Raw genomic sequence first — 18,428 nt, 5'->3', positions numbered from 1 at the left:
AACGGAATGCACACTACACACACACATTGTTGGCAATGTGCGTGTGTAGGGCCGGATATTGCCAACAGACTCCCAATATTGGGCCTTGGTGTGTGATGACTGAGAAGGTCCATCGGTCCCGGTTGTCTGGCGAGCTTTAAAGACTCCTAGGAGAAACTCCTTGTTGGAGCCGGTACAGCGGACTGAGTTTGAATTACACACGCGAGGTCGCGTGTTTCTGACCTCACGAAAAGCTTATCTAATCAGAGCGGCGGCACACGCGTTATACGATTTTGATAGGCCCCGACCATTCGAATAAGCGCTCTCGCACTAATAAACTTTGTCGAAAGTTAGAGCTCATGTTTGTTTCTTCTTGTGTAATCTCCCTCTCCTGCACTACAATCTCACTATGATCATGCAACGAAATGCTTAAAAGCCACACTGCTCTACAAAACTTTCGACTGCCGCCCCATACACTATTCTCACTGGTACGCACATCGCCAAGGCATTCATGCTTTCTGTGCACCCTTTCGCAGCGTAAAAAGAGATAATGGATGGCCGGTTGCCTGTAGCAGCTGTGTTCTGCTTCCTGCTGATAAATGTGGCTTCGCTGGAGATCGACCCGTCAGACGGCGGCTACAAAGACCTGTTGATCGCTATCCATAAAGACGTCGCCTACAATGAGACTATCGTCGATAACATTAAGGTATGAAATGAAACGAACTTTCACTTTTCATTTCGCTACATCGGCCCGGCGTATCACGCCCAGTGTTCGTACCAAAGTTTCTGTGTAGTATTACCTGTCCTTTTCTGTCTGTCATTGCAAATGTTTCGTACTCAGTGCAGAATGAAGTGAAAGAAACATAAGGTGTACAGCACTACATCAGCTCTGCTTTTTTTCCGACAACCTTCGTGCATGTACCCATTACAAGCTTCGCTATCGTGATGAATATAGGACGCAGAAGTAACCGCGTGCGGTAAACTGGTCTTCATTGTTGGTTCTCTTTAGAGCGCGTTCATTGCAACCTGCGTTCTAAATAACCGTCGGAATTAAACATTCTTGCGTCACGTTGCTGTTATTTTGATAGATTTTAGTAGAAACGCAAAAAGTTTCTATAAATAATTGGGAGATGCCTTCCTATGTGGCTACGTGCCTACTTGTAGGAACATGTTCTTGATTGGCAGGGGAGGCTTAAAGTGTTTTCAGCTCGACCATCTCCAACTTCTTAGGAATTGCTATCCTGGCGATTGTATTGTAAAAGCTGGAAAAGGATAAATATATAGCAAATGAGGCTGTTAAGGGCACTGCACGATGCGACTCCCAGGGCTGTAAGGCTTACATGGCTCAAGTTGCGGCAGGCAAAGGTGCTCACAGGGTTGTGAATGAGAGACTCGCATATGCTTATCCAGATATAGACATCTAAGAAACATGGGTAGAAGATAGAGATGGTGGAGGTATATCAAATCAAATCAAATTATATTTTCTAACAAGTAAATGGCCGCCTGGGCTAAAAGCTGTACACAAACAGCTTGACAAAGGCCAAGGAAACCCGTACGCAACATAGCAGGAGCAAACAGCAAATTTCAAAAGTTAATTTAACATACAACCATGATATTTAAAAGTGTTATGGAATACATACGTTATTGCAGCAAGATATGGAAACAAAACAAAAAGTTGAATGAAATCAATAGAAAGAGCTCAGCAAGGCAGAACGCTCGTAAAGGCGAATATAATATTTAAAGTAAGAACACATATATAGATAGTTTGTATTAGAATGAAGCAGAATCTTAACTACTTAGGACTAAAAACAACAGTGTCTTTATATTTATATGCAGAACAGCACGCTTCGGAATTCGACATCTTACTTGTTGGCAGCTAAATCTGCAAACGATTTTTATGCAGGGCCCATTACAACTCCAAAGGCTTCAGTCAGTTTTAATGGATACATTTAAAAAAAAAAACTGCCTACGCAGTTTCCCACTATGCTTGGGAAACTGCGTCGTTGTGTTCATAGTTTTTGTCGAATGACGTTCCTGGTCTTGTTTGACCAGCCATGCAGTTATGCGAAACATCTTAGACGTCAAACGGATATTTTCCGCAGTAAGTTGTAGTTAAAATTATTTCTTTTTTTTTTTCATTTTTAGCAGTGCGGACATTACTGCGGCCCGCTATTAGCATGCTGATTATGACCGAAATAAAATGACAGTTATTCGTCTCCTACCGTTTGCCTACCTTTTCGCGCTCCGTCAGCTGTATTAAGCTAACACGACGAACTTCTCAATGTGTCTGTAGGAATGCTTACGCTTAGGAGCAACTTCTGCGGGTAATATATAATATAAGCATGCCTGAGTGAATGGCAGAAATGGTGTATCGCCACCCATAGGTCCTGCTTCAGTCTTCTTCCGAATTCCTGCATCGGGCAACGAACGGACGTGTGTTCTTAAAACACGTGACCATCCACTTCCCGTACACGTGGCCCAAGAGAAGCAGTGCGAGACTCGTGTCTGGGAACTCCTTCACAAAGAGCGACGTCCGCTTTCAGCTTCCAGCGTCAGCTCACGAAGACCGGCCGTTCACGAAACAGACGCGGCCCTGCGGCCAACCGGGAGATTTTATACAGATTCCACCTGCATTCATCGCGGGACTGAAGGCATCGACCATGGCGAAGTATATTAATCCAGGTACGCTTGTGTTTAAACAAAGAAGCCAAAAGGCTTTTTTTTTTTTTTTTTAAAGCCGGTGAGGTTGCATGGTGCCTTTCTTACGAAACGGAGGCAGGGTCCGTATTCTGAGTTTGCGTCTTTATCGGTATCTCACTTAAATTGAATAATCTCATTGGTGGAAATGTCGAAGTCGGACGTTGCCACCACAAAACTTGAAATGGTGGAGACTTCAGGTTCTGGCATTTCCATCAATAACATGATTCCATGTCAGGGACATAGCGGCACTTTCGATAACGACGCACACTCGGAATACGGACCGCATTTTGATTATTGGGCAAACGAACGGCACCATTTGTAAGCTTCCAGCTAATAAACGATCACCTTGAGTCGTCCGCTGCCAGATTGTTAGTACCCGCGTACACATTTTCATCGCTGGTGATTCGTGAAAACAGTGAAAGCTTACATGGGCTATGAAAGCGTCAATCAGCAGAAGCTAGAGGCAGAAAAAAAAATTAAAAGGGGAGACGTTATCCAAGCAATCACATACGCTAACTTCCAATACTTACGAACCAAATCTTCCTTGCTGAAGTTTACAATGAAAAACAAAAAAAAAATAAGCAATGTCTTGTACATATTCATAGGAGTCGACAAATTGGTTTCCACCTTGCTTTCAAGAAGAGCGTTGCAGAGCAAGCCTGTTGCGGAGACGACCCAGCTCAATTAACGGCTTTGCAGAATACTTTGACGACAGCTTATAACTAAAATAGTTATATCTTGAAACACTGTAGTTTATATGTTTGTTTTTAATCACATTTAAGAGCGAGAAGATATAAATTACTTTCAGGTGTTTTTCTTGGCACGTTAATTATTCATTGCTCCAACTAGATTGGCACGACCAGTGCAGCTTAATTGTAATTTTATATAGAAGCTCTTCCCGGGCCTGTAATGTAAGGTGTAATATTAAAAAAAAACTAAAATGGGTCGCCTCATATATGAAAGGCAGCCCATTTCACACATTCTTTCATTGTGATCAAGAGGCCCGTATTTGTTCCGAAACGTCATGTTTAAAGCATTTTTTTTTCGGTATTTGACGAGTGTATGTTTTATTCGGCCACTATGTCTGTCCCTCGACAGACACGATTTTGTCGAACCCTCAACTACACTTGCAAACTATGTGAGCAAAACTCACATAATAAGGGCGATGAAGTGGAGAGAAATACGATTCTCTCTAAAACATGGAACATCTTTCTCAACCTGTTAGGCCCGGAAAAGTATAAGACGCCATGTGACATAAGGCTAGCAAATACTAGGCGCGCGTACGATGAAGACGACGAGGACTTCATGAAAACGTAATAGAAACATACGTGGGAGATACCTCGCCTACATCCCTCCCCGATTACAACAGAATTCCCAGCGAAGCAGCAAACATCACGGAGGTTGAGATGAGGGCAGGAACCGTGAGACTCAAAACGAATTCGGGACCAGACGGGGTAAAGAACAAAACGTGAAGAAACATAGACGGCGACTCCATTAGGCACATAACGGAGTGTATGCAGGAATGCTGGGAAAAAAGCGAGTTGCCACAGCAGTGGAAAACAGCAAAAATCATTCTAATACCAGAATCCGGGAAGCCTCCCCAACTGGCAAATTTAGAACTAACCTTCCTAACCTCCTACGTAGGGAGATTGAGTGAACACTCTTAACCAGACCAGACTAATAGGTTTCATGGGGCGGAACAGACTGTGGCCAAATGAGATGAGCGGCTTCAGACCTCACCTTTGTACGCATGACGACATGCTCCAAATTAAACGCGATATAAATATAATAGACTCAAAATCAAAGGACGCACAGACAAACTTGGACCTAGATCTCACGAAAGCTCAAGATAATGTGGAATATGAGTCAATGCTGGAAGGACTGAACAAGTTAGACGAAGGTACCAAAACACACACGTACACCAGGAATTTCTTGACGGGCAGAACTGCTCGCTTGAGATTTCAAGCTTCAGAATCTCCCCCCACCATTGAACTAGGAAGCCAGGGCACATCACAGGCGTCTGTGCTGCTCCGTTTTCAACGTGACCATGATAGAACTCCTCGGCAAAGTATTAAAGCTCGAGGGACTGTAATTTAATATGTACGCCTACGATAACCCGCTATGGGTCAACCGGGACAGCCGCTGGACAGTATAAGATCTGCTTCAAATCGCCACTGACGCCATTTTTACTTTGCGGCCAAGAGAGGATTGGCAGGCCAACCACCGTCGTTGGCCTGCCAATCATCTGCGCCGTCGTTGTCAACTTGTCCTCTTTGTCTTGTCTTTGTTGCGTACGCATATTACTGTCCATCATGGTTCACCAACTCGCCCAATCAGCCGTTCTTCTACAACCACAAAAATTTCGAACTCTTTATATATAGTTCGAAGCAGCTAAGGGGCAATGCACCCTCGGATAGAAACATTGATGTGGATGGTACACACGTAAGAAAGGTGGAGCAAATCAGAATCCTAGGCCTGATCCTCCAGTCGCATTGTCGCAATGTCGAGAATATCAAGAGGCCGGAGCGTCACATGATGCAGACTCTGAGTCTAATCAGGCTAGTGGCCTCTAAAGATTGAGGATTAAAAGAGAAAACTGAAGACGTAGCTTAAGAAAAGCTGTCGTAAGCCGGATAAGCTACGCAACACCGTACCGTAATTTAAAAATTGCGGAAAGAGCAAAAGTATATCCCCTAATGAGGAAATGCATCAGGAAAAGTGCTAAGACTATCCATATGCATACCCATGAAAGAGATGCTAGCTCTAGGAGTGCGCAGATGATGTACAGAACTAGCTGAGGCCTTGCGAACCTCTCAAATCGAAATACTCTGGGCAACAGAGACAGCAGGAGTTATCCTGTACAAAGTTGGAATTCCCCTCGTGTCAGAAGACATGCATCCGGCGGAACACAACAAAGGCAGAAGGCAAAACAAAGCCAAGGCTCTAGGAATTATAATCGGAGAAATTTCGGAAGGTGCGATAGCCTAGGTTGATGCCACCGGAGGTTGCGATGGCATCATGGTGGCAGCTGTCGTCAAAGGCCGATGTTACGCCATGGCGGCCGCCATCTGGCGCGAGCAGAGCATTGAAGCTGCCGAAGTTGCGATAGCGTTGGCTAGCTTATGAACGGAAGCACAACAAGTAATAAGTGACCGCAAAACGTCTATCGAAAATTTTAGTAAGGGGAGAATCTCTCCCGCTGCGGCCCAAATGTTAGACCAGAGAACGTTGACCAGGAAAGTTCAGATAATTTGGACATCGGCTCACGCAGCCATCACCGGGAACAAAGCATTCCACAAGTTGGCTTGAGTTCTCTACCACCGAGAAACGAGGACATACTTTGGCGACCGAGGGAGCGGAGAACGCCTGCTAAAATATGGAAAGATTACGCAGCATTAGAGATTGAAACGCAGACTGCCCTCCCCCCGCCCCTGGAGACGATTGCAAACTTATACGTGGCCGCGCCCGGTTTTCAGGTTAGGTATTGAAGGCCTCGCCTTCAGAACAAGGGTCCGCGAGCCATGGCCTCGCCGGTTAGTGACAATTAGTTCCAGTCTCTCTTAAAAACACTGCTTTATTTCCGGACAAATGCAAAAGCATTTAATAAAAGGAACAAACAAAAGAAACGCCACTGCGCTGGAGACATGATGTCGACCAGCACGACAATGCATTGCCAAGGATAAAACCGAACGAGGGTCAGGGCTTCACCGCGGCAAACAAAACACACTGCGGCGCGAACAGGGCGAGCGATGGCGCCAAAGCACTAGCTGCGGCCCAAGCGACATTGCTTCTGTCGTGTCAACAGCTCACGCGAATAAGCCTAGGCCATTTCTACAGGCACTCCTTCCATCTTCGTGCCTCTGGTCTTCTTTCCGTCGTCCGTCCATGCCCGGATGGCCCGTGACGCTCGCTGGCCGCCCAGCTTTGGCCTCCCCGCCAGGGCAAAAGGCCCCGCGCCTTAACAACCCGCCCCCAATATCAGCTGTTCACTCATGCGCACTAGCGCTGCCCGCGCAAAAGCAATACAAATAGGAAAATGCGCGCTTTGTTAAAAGCACTGAAAGGGGCTGCGGAGCCCCACAGGATAAATGCAAAAACTGTGATGAGAGAGGGACTCTCGATCACATAATTTTAGAACGTTAACACTCTATCGAGGAAGCGCCCAAAATAAATAGTAGAGCAACCTGGAATACCTTGCTGCGTAGTTGGGACCCTGAGCTCCAGCTTCTAACCATCTGCTTTGAGGAAGAGGCAGCCGGGACACAAGACCTCCAGGCGCCAGCATCTGAAACGGCACCATCCCCATTCCCCATAAGTCTGCGAGCCAGGAGAGTCCAGGGGGGCTAGCCATATTCTGTCACCAATAAACGTTTTTCTATTTGATTACTGCACTTTGAAAACAGTCATACTGACACTGGCGATAAGCCTAACCGCTCTACTTCGCTGCCCAGCAGCTTGTTGCCATTTGTTTATTAATGCAGTTTGCCACATAAGACAGTTATATGAAACTTAAAGGATAAAAACGAAATTCCTTAGGGAGAAATGACATTAATTGGAGGTTCTACCAACTGCGGTAAGTTACATGCTTATGGCATCCTTTTTCATCGCCATTTCATCCTGACAGCCTACGTATTCGTGCACGAATGGGCCCACTACCGGTATGGCGTGTTCGACGAGTACGGAAGCCAGGACGACGACACATTTCCCCTCACCTATTGCGACGATAACAAGGTGAGTGCCGTTAAAAACGTGGAGACGAAAGCAAGTCTGTGGTAAAAAAGTTGCGAAAACATACACATACAAGACCTTCTGAAAGACGGCATACAAAAGGGGAGCGGCAAACCTGGTACGATCTTTATTAGGGTGTCTTTTTTTTTCCGATTTAAAGAATCAACAGCCTCAGTTATCAACCTAGAAGTAGGTCATTATCACGCAGAAGCAATGTACTAGCGTTCTTCTGCTGATGACAGTCTTAGAGGCACTGATTTCATATATTTCGGAGTGAAAACCGTGAACACTCACTAAAACTACACTTGTAACAAACCACGTCTGCTGATATGTTCAAATATACCGCATTAACAAATAAAAGGCTGGTTGCGCAAAAAGACGAGTGCAAATTTTTTGCGTCGCAAACAATTTGCTACCTGAAACAAAGAACTTTTCATTAAAACGTGACGTTGAACTTGAGTTTGGAAAGAACACTAGCCTATCTTGAAGATTACTTTTCTGATATAACCGCCTTCTCCCAGATGATTCTGGATGATGATACAGCCCAAAGACCATAAGATCATCAATAAACCTTCCAAATGTCGCGTCAGAACTAAGAATACGCTGAAGCGGAGAGATGACCTTTTTGTTGTTCTCCGGTTAATGCAGACACAGCTCTGAAAGCCAAATATCGCTATAAAGTGCCCTAATATCTATGCAGGTTACAGAAGGTTCTCTACCTTCTGTAACAAGCAGCGTATAGCTTAAAAGTTTAACCTTTATTGTGAAAATAGCAGCCCTGCTTCTGCAGTCGAGTGATTCAATAGTTTGTAGTCGACACATCGTCTTGAAATCGAAGGCGCTCGGTTGAAACATCTTATTATTCTTATTTTTTTTTCTTTTCCATCATACTCCAAGGTGAGGCTGAATTCGTGCTCTCAGAAGATTCGCTTCCGGGCCACGACCAAAAGTGGTGAAAAATGCATGATGTACACGAATTGCCAGCTCTCCAAAAACTGTACGGTGGAGATCATGATGCCAAGTAAGACCCTCGTCGAGTCATCCATCATGTTCATGCCGTACCAGAACAATGTAAGTATATCTTGCAATGCATCTGCAGCCACGACGCATTGGCCAGAGACATTGTGGCCGTCCTCCTGATACATCTATCGTCGTTTAATTATTCAAAAGGATGCCAATTAGTTAATGGGTATTTGATTGGGTAATCGGATTACGGGAAAGGTGTACATAACTCTCTTTTATAGACACGTGACCACCAGTCAGATTTTGTTTGAATGTAGGAAGTCTGCGCGTAATTTCAAGTGGGCAGCCAGTCTTCGAACGTCAGCATGACGTTTTTCTTTTTCAAGGAGGTGCCTGCATTGAGGAAGTGAAATGAAAAGGTTAGAGCAGTAGAGGGAACTTACCGATTCATTAATATTTATAGCTTTCATCTATGCAGGATAGTTGTTACATAGACTGCTTACGACGGCCATTTCCAATTCCATTACCTATTCATGACACCGGTTCCTACAGATTTAAACTGTAAGATTGCGGAGAAGGATCACGTTGACAGTCTTTAGTTCGGATTGCCTACAGTTAGCCCTGCTTTCTCTCGGGAGCGCCCAGTAACTTTGTCCAAGTGACTTTTTTCGAAGGGGAGCCGACCAGCTTTGTATTTTTGGCCACAACAGATAAGCCACTATCTCCCACAGCTCACTCTATTGTCCCCTTGTTGCTGCCGTCATCACATCCTGTTCAACGCTGCGCTAGTGCTTCGGGATGCAAAGTGTCAGCCTGAGCATCAGCGTTTGCTAATGTATGACGAAAAATTCCATCTAAACTTTTTCGGATAATTGGGATGTTATCCTCACGTAGCAACTGTCCTGTGAAGACACTTTACCCACAAGTTAGGTGTGCCGCGAATGCGTGGCCTACATTAAAGGGTTTCCTTTTTAATATGAAAAAAAAAAGAAAACAAAAAAATCCTCGTGTCGATGGAATTGCATAAACAGGTTTGGGGTGCGACCTGGTGCCGGTGAACACATCCGGCAACGCACTCCCTCACCATACCAGGAGTTGGCCACCCTGGTGCAGTAATTGGCCACAACCTCCTATGATAAGCTCCATAAAATCCCGGCCCTCAGTCACCAGCGGCTGCGGAACAACTGACCACGGCGGCGGTCAGACCTGTGACGCAGCAGGGGTGCTAAGAAAGCCTGGCTCCGCTGGACAGGCCGCCATTGGAAACTGACACTGGCAACGTGTAACGCTAGAACCCTAGCTAGTGAAGCTAGTTTAGCAGTACTGTTAGAGGAACTAGAGGGCATGAAATGGGATGTCATAGGGCTTAGTGAGGTTAGGAGGCCGAATGAAGCATATATTGTACCGAAGGATGGGCATGTATTGTGTTATCGAGGTTTACCAGAGAGGCGACAAGTAGGAGTAGGTTTCCTTGTCAATAAGTATATAGCGGGTAATATAGATGAATTCTATAATATTAATGAGAGGGTTGCAGGCATCGTAATTAGGCTTAATAAGCGGTATAAACTGAAGGTTGTACAGGCCTATGCACCTACATGTAGTTATGATAAACCAAGCAGTTGAAAGCTTCTATGAAGATGTAGAATCGGCAATGCGAAAAGTAAAGACGCAGTATACTGTACTAATGGGCGATTTCAATGCCAAGGTAGGGAAAAAACAGGCAGGAGACAAGGCAGTAGGTGACTATGGCATTGGTTCTAGGAATAGCAGGGGGAGTTACTAGTTGAGTTTGCAGAGCGCAATAACTTACAAATCATGAATACCTTCATCAGCAAACGGAAGAACCGGAAATGGACAAGGAAAAGTCCTAACGGACAGACTAAAAATGAAATCGACTTCATAATGTGTTCAACCCCCGCCATTGTGCAGGATGTAGAGGTAATCGGGAAAGTGCGATGCAGTGACCACAGGATGGTGAGGTCCCGAATTAGCCTAAATCTGAAGAAGGAACGCAACAAATTAGTAAGAAGCCCATCAACGAATTAGCGGTGCGGGGAAGGGCAGAACAGTTCAGGATCTCGCTGCAGAATAGGTATTCAGCTCTAACTGAGGGTGGCGACATTACCCTAGAGGCAAGGAACAATAATTTCAGAGATATCATTACTGAGTGCGCGGTAGAAGTAGGTGGTAGGATAGTTAGAGAGGATACCGGTAAGCTGTCTAAGGAGACGAAAGATTTGATTAAGAAACGCCAGAGTATAAAAGCTTCCAATCCAACAGACCAGATCGAATTGGCCGAGATATCAAAGCTAATCAATAAGCGCAAGGTGGCCGATATAAGGAAGTATAACATGGAGAAAATTGAGCATGCTGTAAAGAACGGGGGAAGCCTTAAAACGGTAAAGAAGAAATTGGTCATAGGCAAAAACCAGCTGTATGCGATAAGGGACAAGGCGGGCAACCTCATCACTAATATGGACAAGATAGTCAAAGTAGCCGAGGAGTTCTATACAGATCTCTACAGTAGCCAAAGTAGTCAGGACCGTAATGAGATTGGCGGTAGGGAAAAACAGCCAGACGTTCCACCAGTGACGAAGGACGAGGTCAAGAAAGCACTAGAAACTATGAAAAGGGGAAAATAAGCTGGAGAGGAGCAGATAACTACAGATTTGCTGAAGGGCGGGGGGGATATCGTGCTAGAAAAACTGGCCACCCTGTATACGCAGTGCCTGGTGTCATCGACGGTACCGTAACCATGGAAGAATGCAAACATTATCCTCATTCACAAGAAAGGGGACTCTAAGTACCTTAAAAATTACAGACCAATCAGCTTACTGTCTGTTACGTATAAGGTATTTACTAAGGTAATCGCTAATAGAATCAGGACAACGTTAGACTGCAATCAAGCAAATGATCAAGCAGTGTTTCGGAAACGGTACTCTACTATCGATCATATCCATACCATCAATCAGGTGATAGAAAAATGCTCGGATTATAACCAGCCCTTATACATAGCATTCATTGATTACGAAAAAGCATTTGACTCAGTTGAAACCTCGGCGGTGATGCAGGCATTGCGAAATAAGGGGGTAGACGAGCCGTACGTGAAGGTGCTGGAAGATATATATAGTGGCTGTACAGGAACCATAGTTCTGCATAAAGAAAGTAACAAAATTCCCATAAAGAAAGGTGTTAGTCAAGGAGACACAATCTCCCCAGTACTATTCACAGCTTGTTTAGAGGAAGTATTCAGATACTTGGAAGGGGAGCAGTTAGGGATCAGGGTAGATGGAGAATACCTCAGTAATCTGCGATTTGCTGATGACATTGCCTTGCTAAGCAACTCGGGGGATGAACTGCGACTAATGATTGATGACCTAGACAGAAAAAGTAGAAAGGTAGGCTTGAAAATCAATATGCAGAAGACTAAGGTAATGTTCAACAGCCTCGGGAAGGAACAGCAGTTTACATTAGGTAGCGAAATACTGGAAGTAGTAGGCGAATATGTCTACTTTGGACAGGTAGTCACCGCAGATCCGGACCATGAAAAGGAAATAACAAAAAGAATAAGATTGGGATGGAGCGCATTTAGCAAGCACTCGCAGATTATGACTAGCAGCTTACCGGTATAGCTCAAGAGGAAAGTATACAACAGTTGCATCTTGCCTGTACTCACCTATGGGGCTGAAACGTGGAGGCTAACCAAGAGAGTTCTACTTAAGTTGAGGACAACCCAGAGGGCTATGGAACGAAAAATGGTAGGGGTAACATTAAGAGATAGAAAGCGTGCAGAGTGGGTCAGAGAATTAACTCAAGTTACCGACATTCTAGTGGAAATTAAGAAGAAATGGACATGGGCAGGACATGTAGTGCGAAGAGAGGATAACCGATGGTCGCTGAGGGTAACAAACTGGATTCCAACGGAAGGAAAGCGTAGCAGGGGGCGGCAGAAGGTTAGGTGGGCGGATGAGATTAAGTTCGCAGGGGTCAAGTAAATGCAGCTAGCACAGAACCGGGTTAAGTGGAGAAATATGGGAGAGGCCTTCGCCCTGCAGTGGGTATAATCAGGCTGATGATGATGATGATGTTTTATATGGAAGGTAACCTTCTCATCAATCGCTGATAACATGAAGACTCCTTTTCTTAGGCTTTGTTATTGTGGCGGGCTCAGGAGTACTTTCATCAATTTCGATGAAATTTTGGCTATGGAAAAAATACGGGACATTTAAGCTCCTTCTTTAAACGTATGACGCGATAGAGCTTCGTCGTTAGCGGGCATATACGTGACATCAAAGAGGAGAGCAAGTTGATTTTTATTTCAACTGAGCACCCCGAGTTGGCAGCTGCTCTAAAATTTCTGATATAATGTGGCGTCGTTAAGGAGCACGAAGCTTCCAAGAATCAGTGCTTAGTCATGCCAGCTGCCAGCTAACACTTGCAGCGCCTTGCAGGTGATTGCTCACAATACTGAGGACAATGACGACGTCAGATTTTCTGAGTAACGCTGCTTATGCGTATCGCTAGGAACTTTCCACAGGTTAAATGCTTTTAAGTGATGTTCTTGGGAAGCATAGAAATTTTTTTCTGGTATTCTGTTTTGCGTGGGCCTTGAGTAAAGGACCTGATTTGTCATTCTTCACACTGAAAGTTTGGCTTGACATACGGTTGCACTTATATATGTTGTCAGTTTCAACCCATGTCTCTAGCTATCCTCTGATATGATTAGATGTATAATGTAGGCAAAGGCATGTTGTATGCCATAACACGAAACTCTACTACGAACGACAACATCACAATCACTCACAATCCCAATCGATTACATTACAATCAGAGACTTTCGTAGGCATAAACTTTAGTCGCTTCAAATCTCTATATTAAGATGGCCTCCAACATGACCAGCAGATGTATACTATAAGCAACAACGAATCGTATGGCACCACCTCTCTCTAGGACTACAGGTCTAGGACTAGGAACTCCCCATAGGAATAACGGTTGTCCCGCAATTGTTATGCGATATTCGGGAAAATTGTCATACTATGGTGTTCGGGCAGTGGGAAGTCTCACATAAACTGCACAAGAATGAGTACGTACGTGATTATAGAAGCAACAATTAAGAAATCCAGCACCATCTTGCAAGAATGAACAAAATGAAAGAAAATGCGGTAGATTTGACGGATTAACTTAAATTTTTATCTGTGGTCTTGAAAGCTTCAGGTATTGAGCATGCACCAAGATATGACACAGAGGGACATTTGAACCGACCTCTTTAATTATCAGTGGTATGCTTCGATCGGAGTGCAATGCAAGTGCATGTCTATGGAGGGTGAGTGTGCACGGATGGCTAAACGCGCAAGTGGAACCGCTTACGGCAACTACTAAATTTTTTGCGTCAAACCCCCAAAATAAGGAGTAGCTTAAGTGTTCCTCAGTTCTTTCCTAGGCTCGCGTGTTAGAAAGACATTTGAACCAAGTGGCCCACACTCAATTTGTACTGCACCAAACACTGTGGACTATTCATTCTGAGCAATACAGACCCATGTATGAATAAATTACTGCCTCTCCAGTAAAGGAGAGTAGATGCAAGCACTAAATGGTTACTGACATGAGACTGTGGTGCCACACTTGGAGACGACGCCGAAGCCATTGTCCGCCCGCGCAGCGCCCCTCTCACCCTGGAGTGCTCCTCTTACCATTGAGTGGCACTCCTTCAAAAGCTCCTCACAGGCCACAGAGGAAAATGAAGTGTTTGGTGCATGTAGTACCTTCCTTTATCATGGCGTTACTAGAAATATCAGAATAACAGATTGTGTGGCTAGCTGGCGGATGGGTTGTGTGAGATAGAGTTAGGTCATGTGCTTGAGTGTTAAAGCTCAGTCATGCCTTGTATGCGAAAAAGAAAATTTTGTTTCTTCTGTTTTTATTGGCAGCTATCTGATAATACGCGCCTGTGTTGTGGTCTCTTTCTATAATAAAATATTGTGCCTCATTTTCTGGGTTGGCATTAATGACAAACTGAAATTCAGCGTGTTTTAAATAAACAGCTTGGACGACATCTCATAAAGCATTAAGAAGAAACTGAAAAATAATTTTTTTTAGCTGTACGAGGGAGGAAAACGCGACCAGTTCACTTTCGTTCGGTGCTCGAATGTGACCGCTTCGGTGCCCGGACGACGACTCCCGGATTTGGCTCATCGTGACCACAAGGTCATTGTCAACGACAGCTAACAGCATTTGGTGCTCAGTAACGCAATAGCAGGCTCAAAGGAGCCTTAGGCACGCCGGTTCAAAAGTAGCCTATGCAGGTCCAAATACAGTTTCTTGTAGACACTGATCAGCCCGCAATATATCCATCTGCCAGTCTGAAACAAGAGGATCCAGAAAGCTGCACGTGCCACAAATTTTGCAGACACAACATTGCTTAGGCATTCGCCTTAATAGAGTAATTTAACGATACTGTCCACACGCAGCTCAGCTCCTGTAAGATGGAGTAGCGCAACCGTACTGGCCAGAAAAAGTGTCTACGCGCAATCTAAGTATAAATAACATTGGGGAAGAGTAAGGGCCGGCAATTTCATGCTGCATCAGAAAACGTGTGCCAAGCAAGATGCCGCCATCTGACCGGTGCTATTCCTTGCTTGCTCACATGAGGTATTGAGAGGAGAGCACTAAGAATAGCTAGAATAGACCTTTATGTGCAGTACCTAAGTAATCGCTGATTCGCTCGTGACATCGCTTTGCTAAGCAACGCAATGAGCGAACCGCAAAACATGACCGAGAAACATTACAAGCAAAGCGAAATGGCTCGGTTCAAAAGGAATAAGCACAGTACAATAACGTTCAACAATCCAGGAAAGGAATAGCAGTTTATGACTGGACGCGAAGGGTACTTATGAGCAAGTAGTGACCTTACATCAGCATGACGACAGTAAGACACTTAATACAAAAGTGTAATTGGGGTATTTAACTAAACGAATTCTTTATTTCCAAAAGGCAAGTGTAATACCCGTACTTTCCCGATGCTTATCTTGAAGGAAGGATGGTAAACCATAAGGAATACAGTGGTTATTATTTTGAGGAAAACGCAGCAAACTCTGAAAATAATATAATGAGTGTAGCATTAAAAGGAAGTGGTGGAGCAGAGCTCATTAAGCAGCACACGCGATTAATGAGGTCCTAGTCAAAATCGCGAAGACGAAATTGGTTGGACATATAATGCAAAGGGAGGATAACGAATGGTAATCAGCGATAACCAACTATTATAGGTTCCAAGGGAAGGCAAACATAGCAGCAGGGAGGCGGAAAGATAGCTGGGCGGTTTAAAGACAGCTGCTGGCACGGGACGCATTTAATTGCTGGAATGTGGGAGGTGCCGTTTTGGATTTATTCCTGGATTCTAAAAGACGGACGGACGGACGGACGGACGGACGGACGTTAGCATGTGTCTAATTTGTCCTTCGCAGTAGTCAAAGCCGCCAAAGTTCCAGCATAATATTATTCGTGAGTATTGAGAAAAAACGTGCGGTCCCAAAATGTCCGTCGCGAAGCACCAGGGCTCAGCATTCAGGCATCTAGCCGACTGGTTGCAGATATCATTAGTCGTACAGTGATGAACACTTGCAAAACCTCCTCGCGTTAGCATATTTTACCTGACTGCGATCCTTATTCCAGATCAGCCAGTTTTGCGACTCCAGCACAGGAACTCGCAGGCACAACCGCTTCGCTCCCAACAAGCAGAACAGGCTTTGCCAGGGCAAGTCCACTTGGGAGGTGATCAGCGCCAATGAAGACTTCAAGAAGTAAGTTGTCTCTTTTTTTTTGTCTTTAAACCAAGCAATGTGGTAGTGGATGTGTCCGGCAGCTAGAGCAACGACATTCGCAATTAAAATGTACTGAAGTCGAGCTCCCTTACTGGGAGTCGTAGGTCGCGGTGCACAGACAGTGATCACTTAGCCATTAGGCAGTGACTTTGGCATGGACATATCTATCAGAGAATATATTTCTTTATTTTTATCTATTCATTTCCTGTGCTGCCGATCTCAAGTTTAGACCATAGCACATGGTCTTTACATTTATAATATCTAACAAATTGTCATGAAAGGAGTCAAAGCAGCTCTACAGAAATACGGTATTAGGCAATTAATACAGTACAGAAAAACTAAAAATGTCGTGTTAACTCCGCACAGACGATACACATCACAAAAAAAAAGTCGCTGGAATCAATAAAAAGTTCTGCTCTCTCTCTCTCAAGAAGGAAAACCATGGGATAACATGCCGTCGACTTAGTGAAAGGAACAAGAAAAAAAAGGAAGCGAAATTCGTCACCGGATCATTTCTGTTCAAACCATGGAATGCAGTTTGGAACAAAAACTTGAAAATGAATCAGCGTAACAGATGCATGCAGGCGATTTCATTCGCTTGTTGTTAGCGGGAAGAAATATGTGACTTTGACATTAATATTCGGTTGCTGTACAGGCTTGCTGATTTCTTTAAGTCTCGCTTATGTGATAGGAAAATGTACTGTAAGAAGTCGATGCTAATGGCGTTATGCAGTAACTGATAGAAGTATTTTAATCTCGACAATTTCGCTCTTGCTCATAGAGTTTCGAGTCCAGATATTACAGCCAGTTCGGTGGTGAATCCGTTCGGTTGTACCTGTTGTAAATGAATTTTCGTGCATTACGCTGCATTCTTTCAAGCCATGAACTATTACTTAGAGACTGGAGAAACCAAACGGTGTTAGCATATCCTAGTACAGACCTAATAAAAATCCTATAGGATAGGAGAATTAGTTTGTGCAAGGGAAAGTAGAAGACATATTATTAGAAAACATAACTTGTGTAATGCAGTTGAAGCGATATTATTGATGTGTTCACCCCATCTAAGATCGTTGAACAATGTGACACTTAGATATATGTGCTCGCTTACAAAGGTAAGCGGATTGTCATTTATTTTATTCACAAAATTAGTAGGCTCTATTTCCCTGGTTACTTCTTTGTTTTGACGACACCTTCCAGTTATCGCACCAATCAGCATTTTGTTTCCTGTTGAGAATGACATGATCTTCGAGGATTATATCTCTGTATATTATGCAATCGCCAGAAAAAGAGTTTGATCTTACAGTAGACCGTAGCGGTAATATAACTAATAAAGATATGGAGCAAAAAGGGTCCAAGAACCGAGCCTCGAGTAACTTCGGATGTGAATGGTACTGATTTAAATTCGACGTGGTGTAAAAGAAGAATTGTGACCGTTACTGCAAAAAAATTTATCCAAGCCAATATTTCCCATCACTAACGAATCCTCGTTATTTTGCGATATGTTTAGAATGACACACGCAATCGAAACCTTTAGTGAAATCGAGTAACTATATGTAATTTGGGTGCAAATATAATAAATTAAAGGGAGGTCATGTGCTATTTTTGTTAATTGAGTAACTGCTGACAAACCGCGGAGAAACCCATGCTGATGATGTGATAATAAGCTATGATGTTCTAAGAACACATTTAGATGCTTGCAATTATAGACAGTGATACTGGTCTAATATTTGACACTAATAATGTAAAGAGTGCTGTCTGATTTATGAATTGGGAATACCTTGGCCATTATTCAGTCATCTCAGTTCAGTTCAGACGTTCAGTCGTGTCCGACTCTTCGTGACCCTATGGACCATGTCACGCCAGGCTTTCCGGTCTCTCACCATCTTCCTAACATCACATAACTTCATCTGCAGTGCCTCGAGGATGCCATCTAACCATCGCGTTCGCTGCCTACCCCTTCTCCGGCGACCCTCAACCTTTCCCAACATCAAATCTTTCTCCAATGACTCCTCTCTTCTCATCAGATGACCAAAGTAGCTGAGCTTGAACTTTAAAATTTGACCCTCCAATGAGCAACCAGGGTTTATGGTCGACAATATCGACTGATTTGATGTTCTGGTAGTCCAAGAAACTCTCAAGAGTCTTCGCCAGCACCACAGTTCAAACGCGTCAATTCGGCGGTAAGCCTTTTTCCCAGTCCAACTCTCGCAACCATACATCACAACTGGAAAGACCATAGCA

At 44.1% G+C, this 18,428-nt stretch overlaps 1 protein-coding gene across 1 annotated transcript in view; it reads left to right on the top strand.

Moving 5' to 3' along the window:
* The first annotated feature begins 529 nt into the window (after positions 1 to 529).
* Positions 530 to 18,428, top strand: part of LOC146179260 (calcium-activated chloride channel regulator 3A-1-like) — a 32,581-nt gene continuing 14,682 nt past the window's right edge. Inside the window, exons 1-5 of the mRNA XM_084580162.1 lie at positions 530 to 685; positions 2,364 to 2,661; positions 7,304 to 7,410; positions 8,305 to 8,478; positions 16,039 to 16,166. Coding sequence (XP_084436288.1) covers positions 530 to 685; positions 2,364 to 2,661; positions 7,304 to 7,410; positions 8,305 to 8,478; positions 16,039 to 16,166 — 863 coding nt within the window. The remainder of the gene's footprint in view (positions 686 to 2,363; positions 2,662 to 7,303; positions 7,411 to 8,304; positions 8,479 to 16,038; positions 16,167 to 18,428) is intronic.

Source organism: Amblyomma maculatum, chromosome 9, assembly GCF_055883805.1.
Source record: "Amblyomma maculatum isolate TAMU_Amacu chromosome 9, ASM5588380v1, whole genome shotgun sequence".
In the NCBI taxonomy this organism is placed as follows: Eukaryota; Metazoa; Arthropoda; class Arachnida; order Ixodida; family Ixodidae; genus Amblyomma; species Amblyomma maculatum.
The sequence above is the reverse complement of the archived record's forward strand: the minus strand, read 5'-3'. Positions and strand labels throughout refer to the sequence as shown.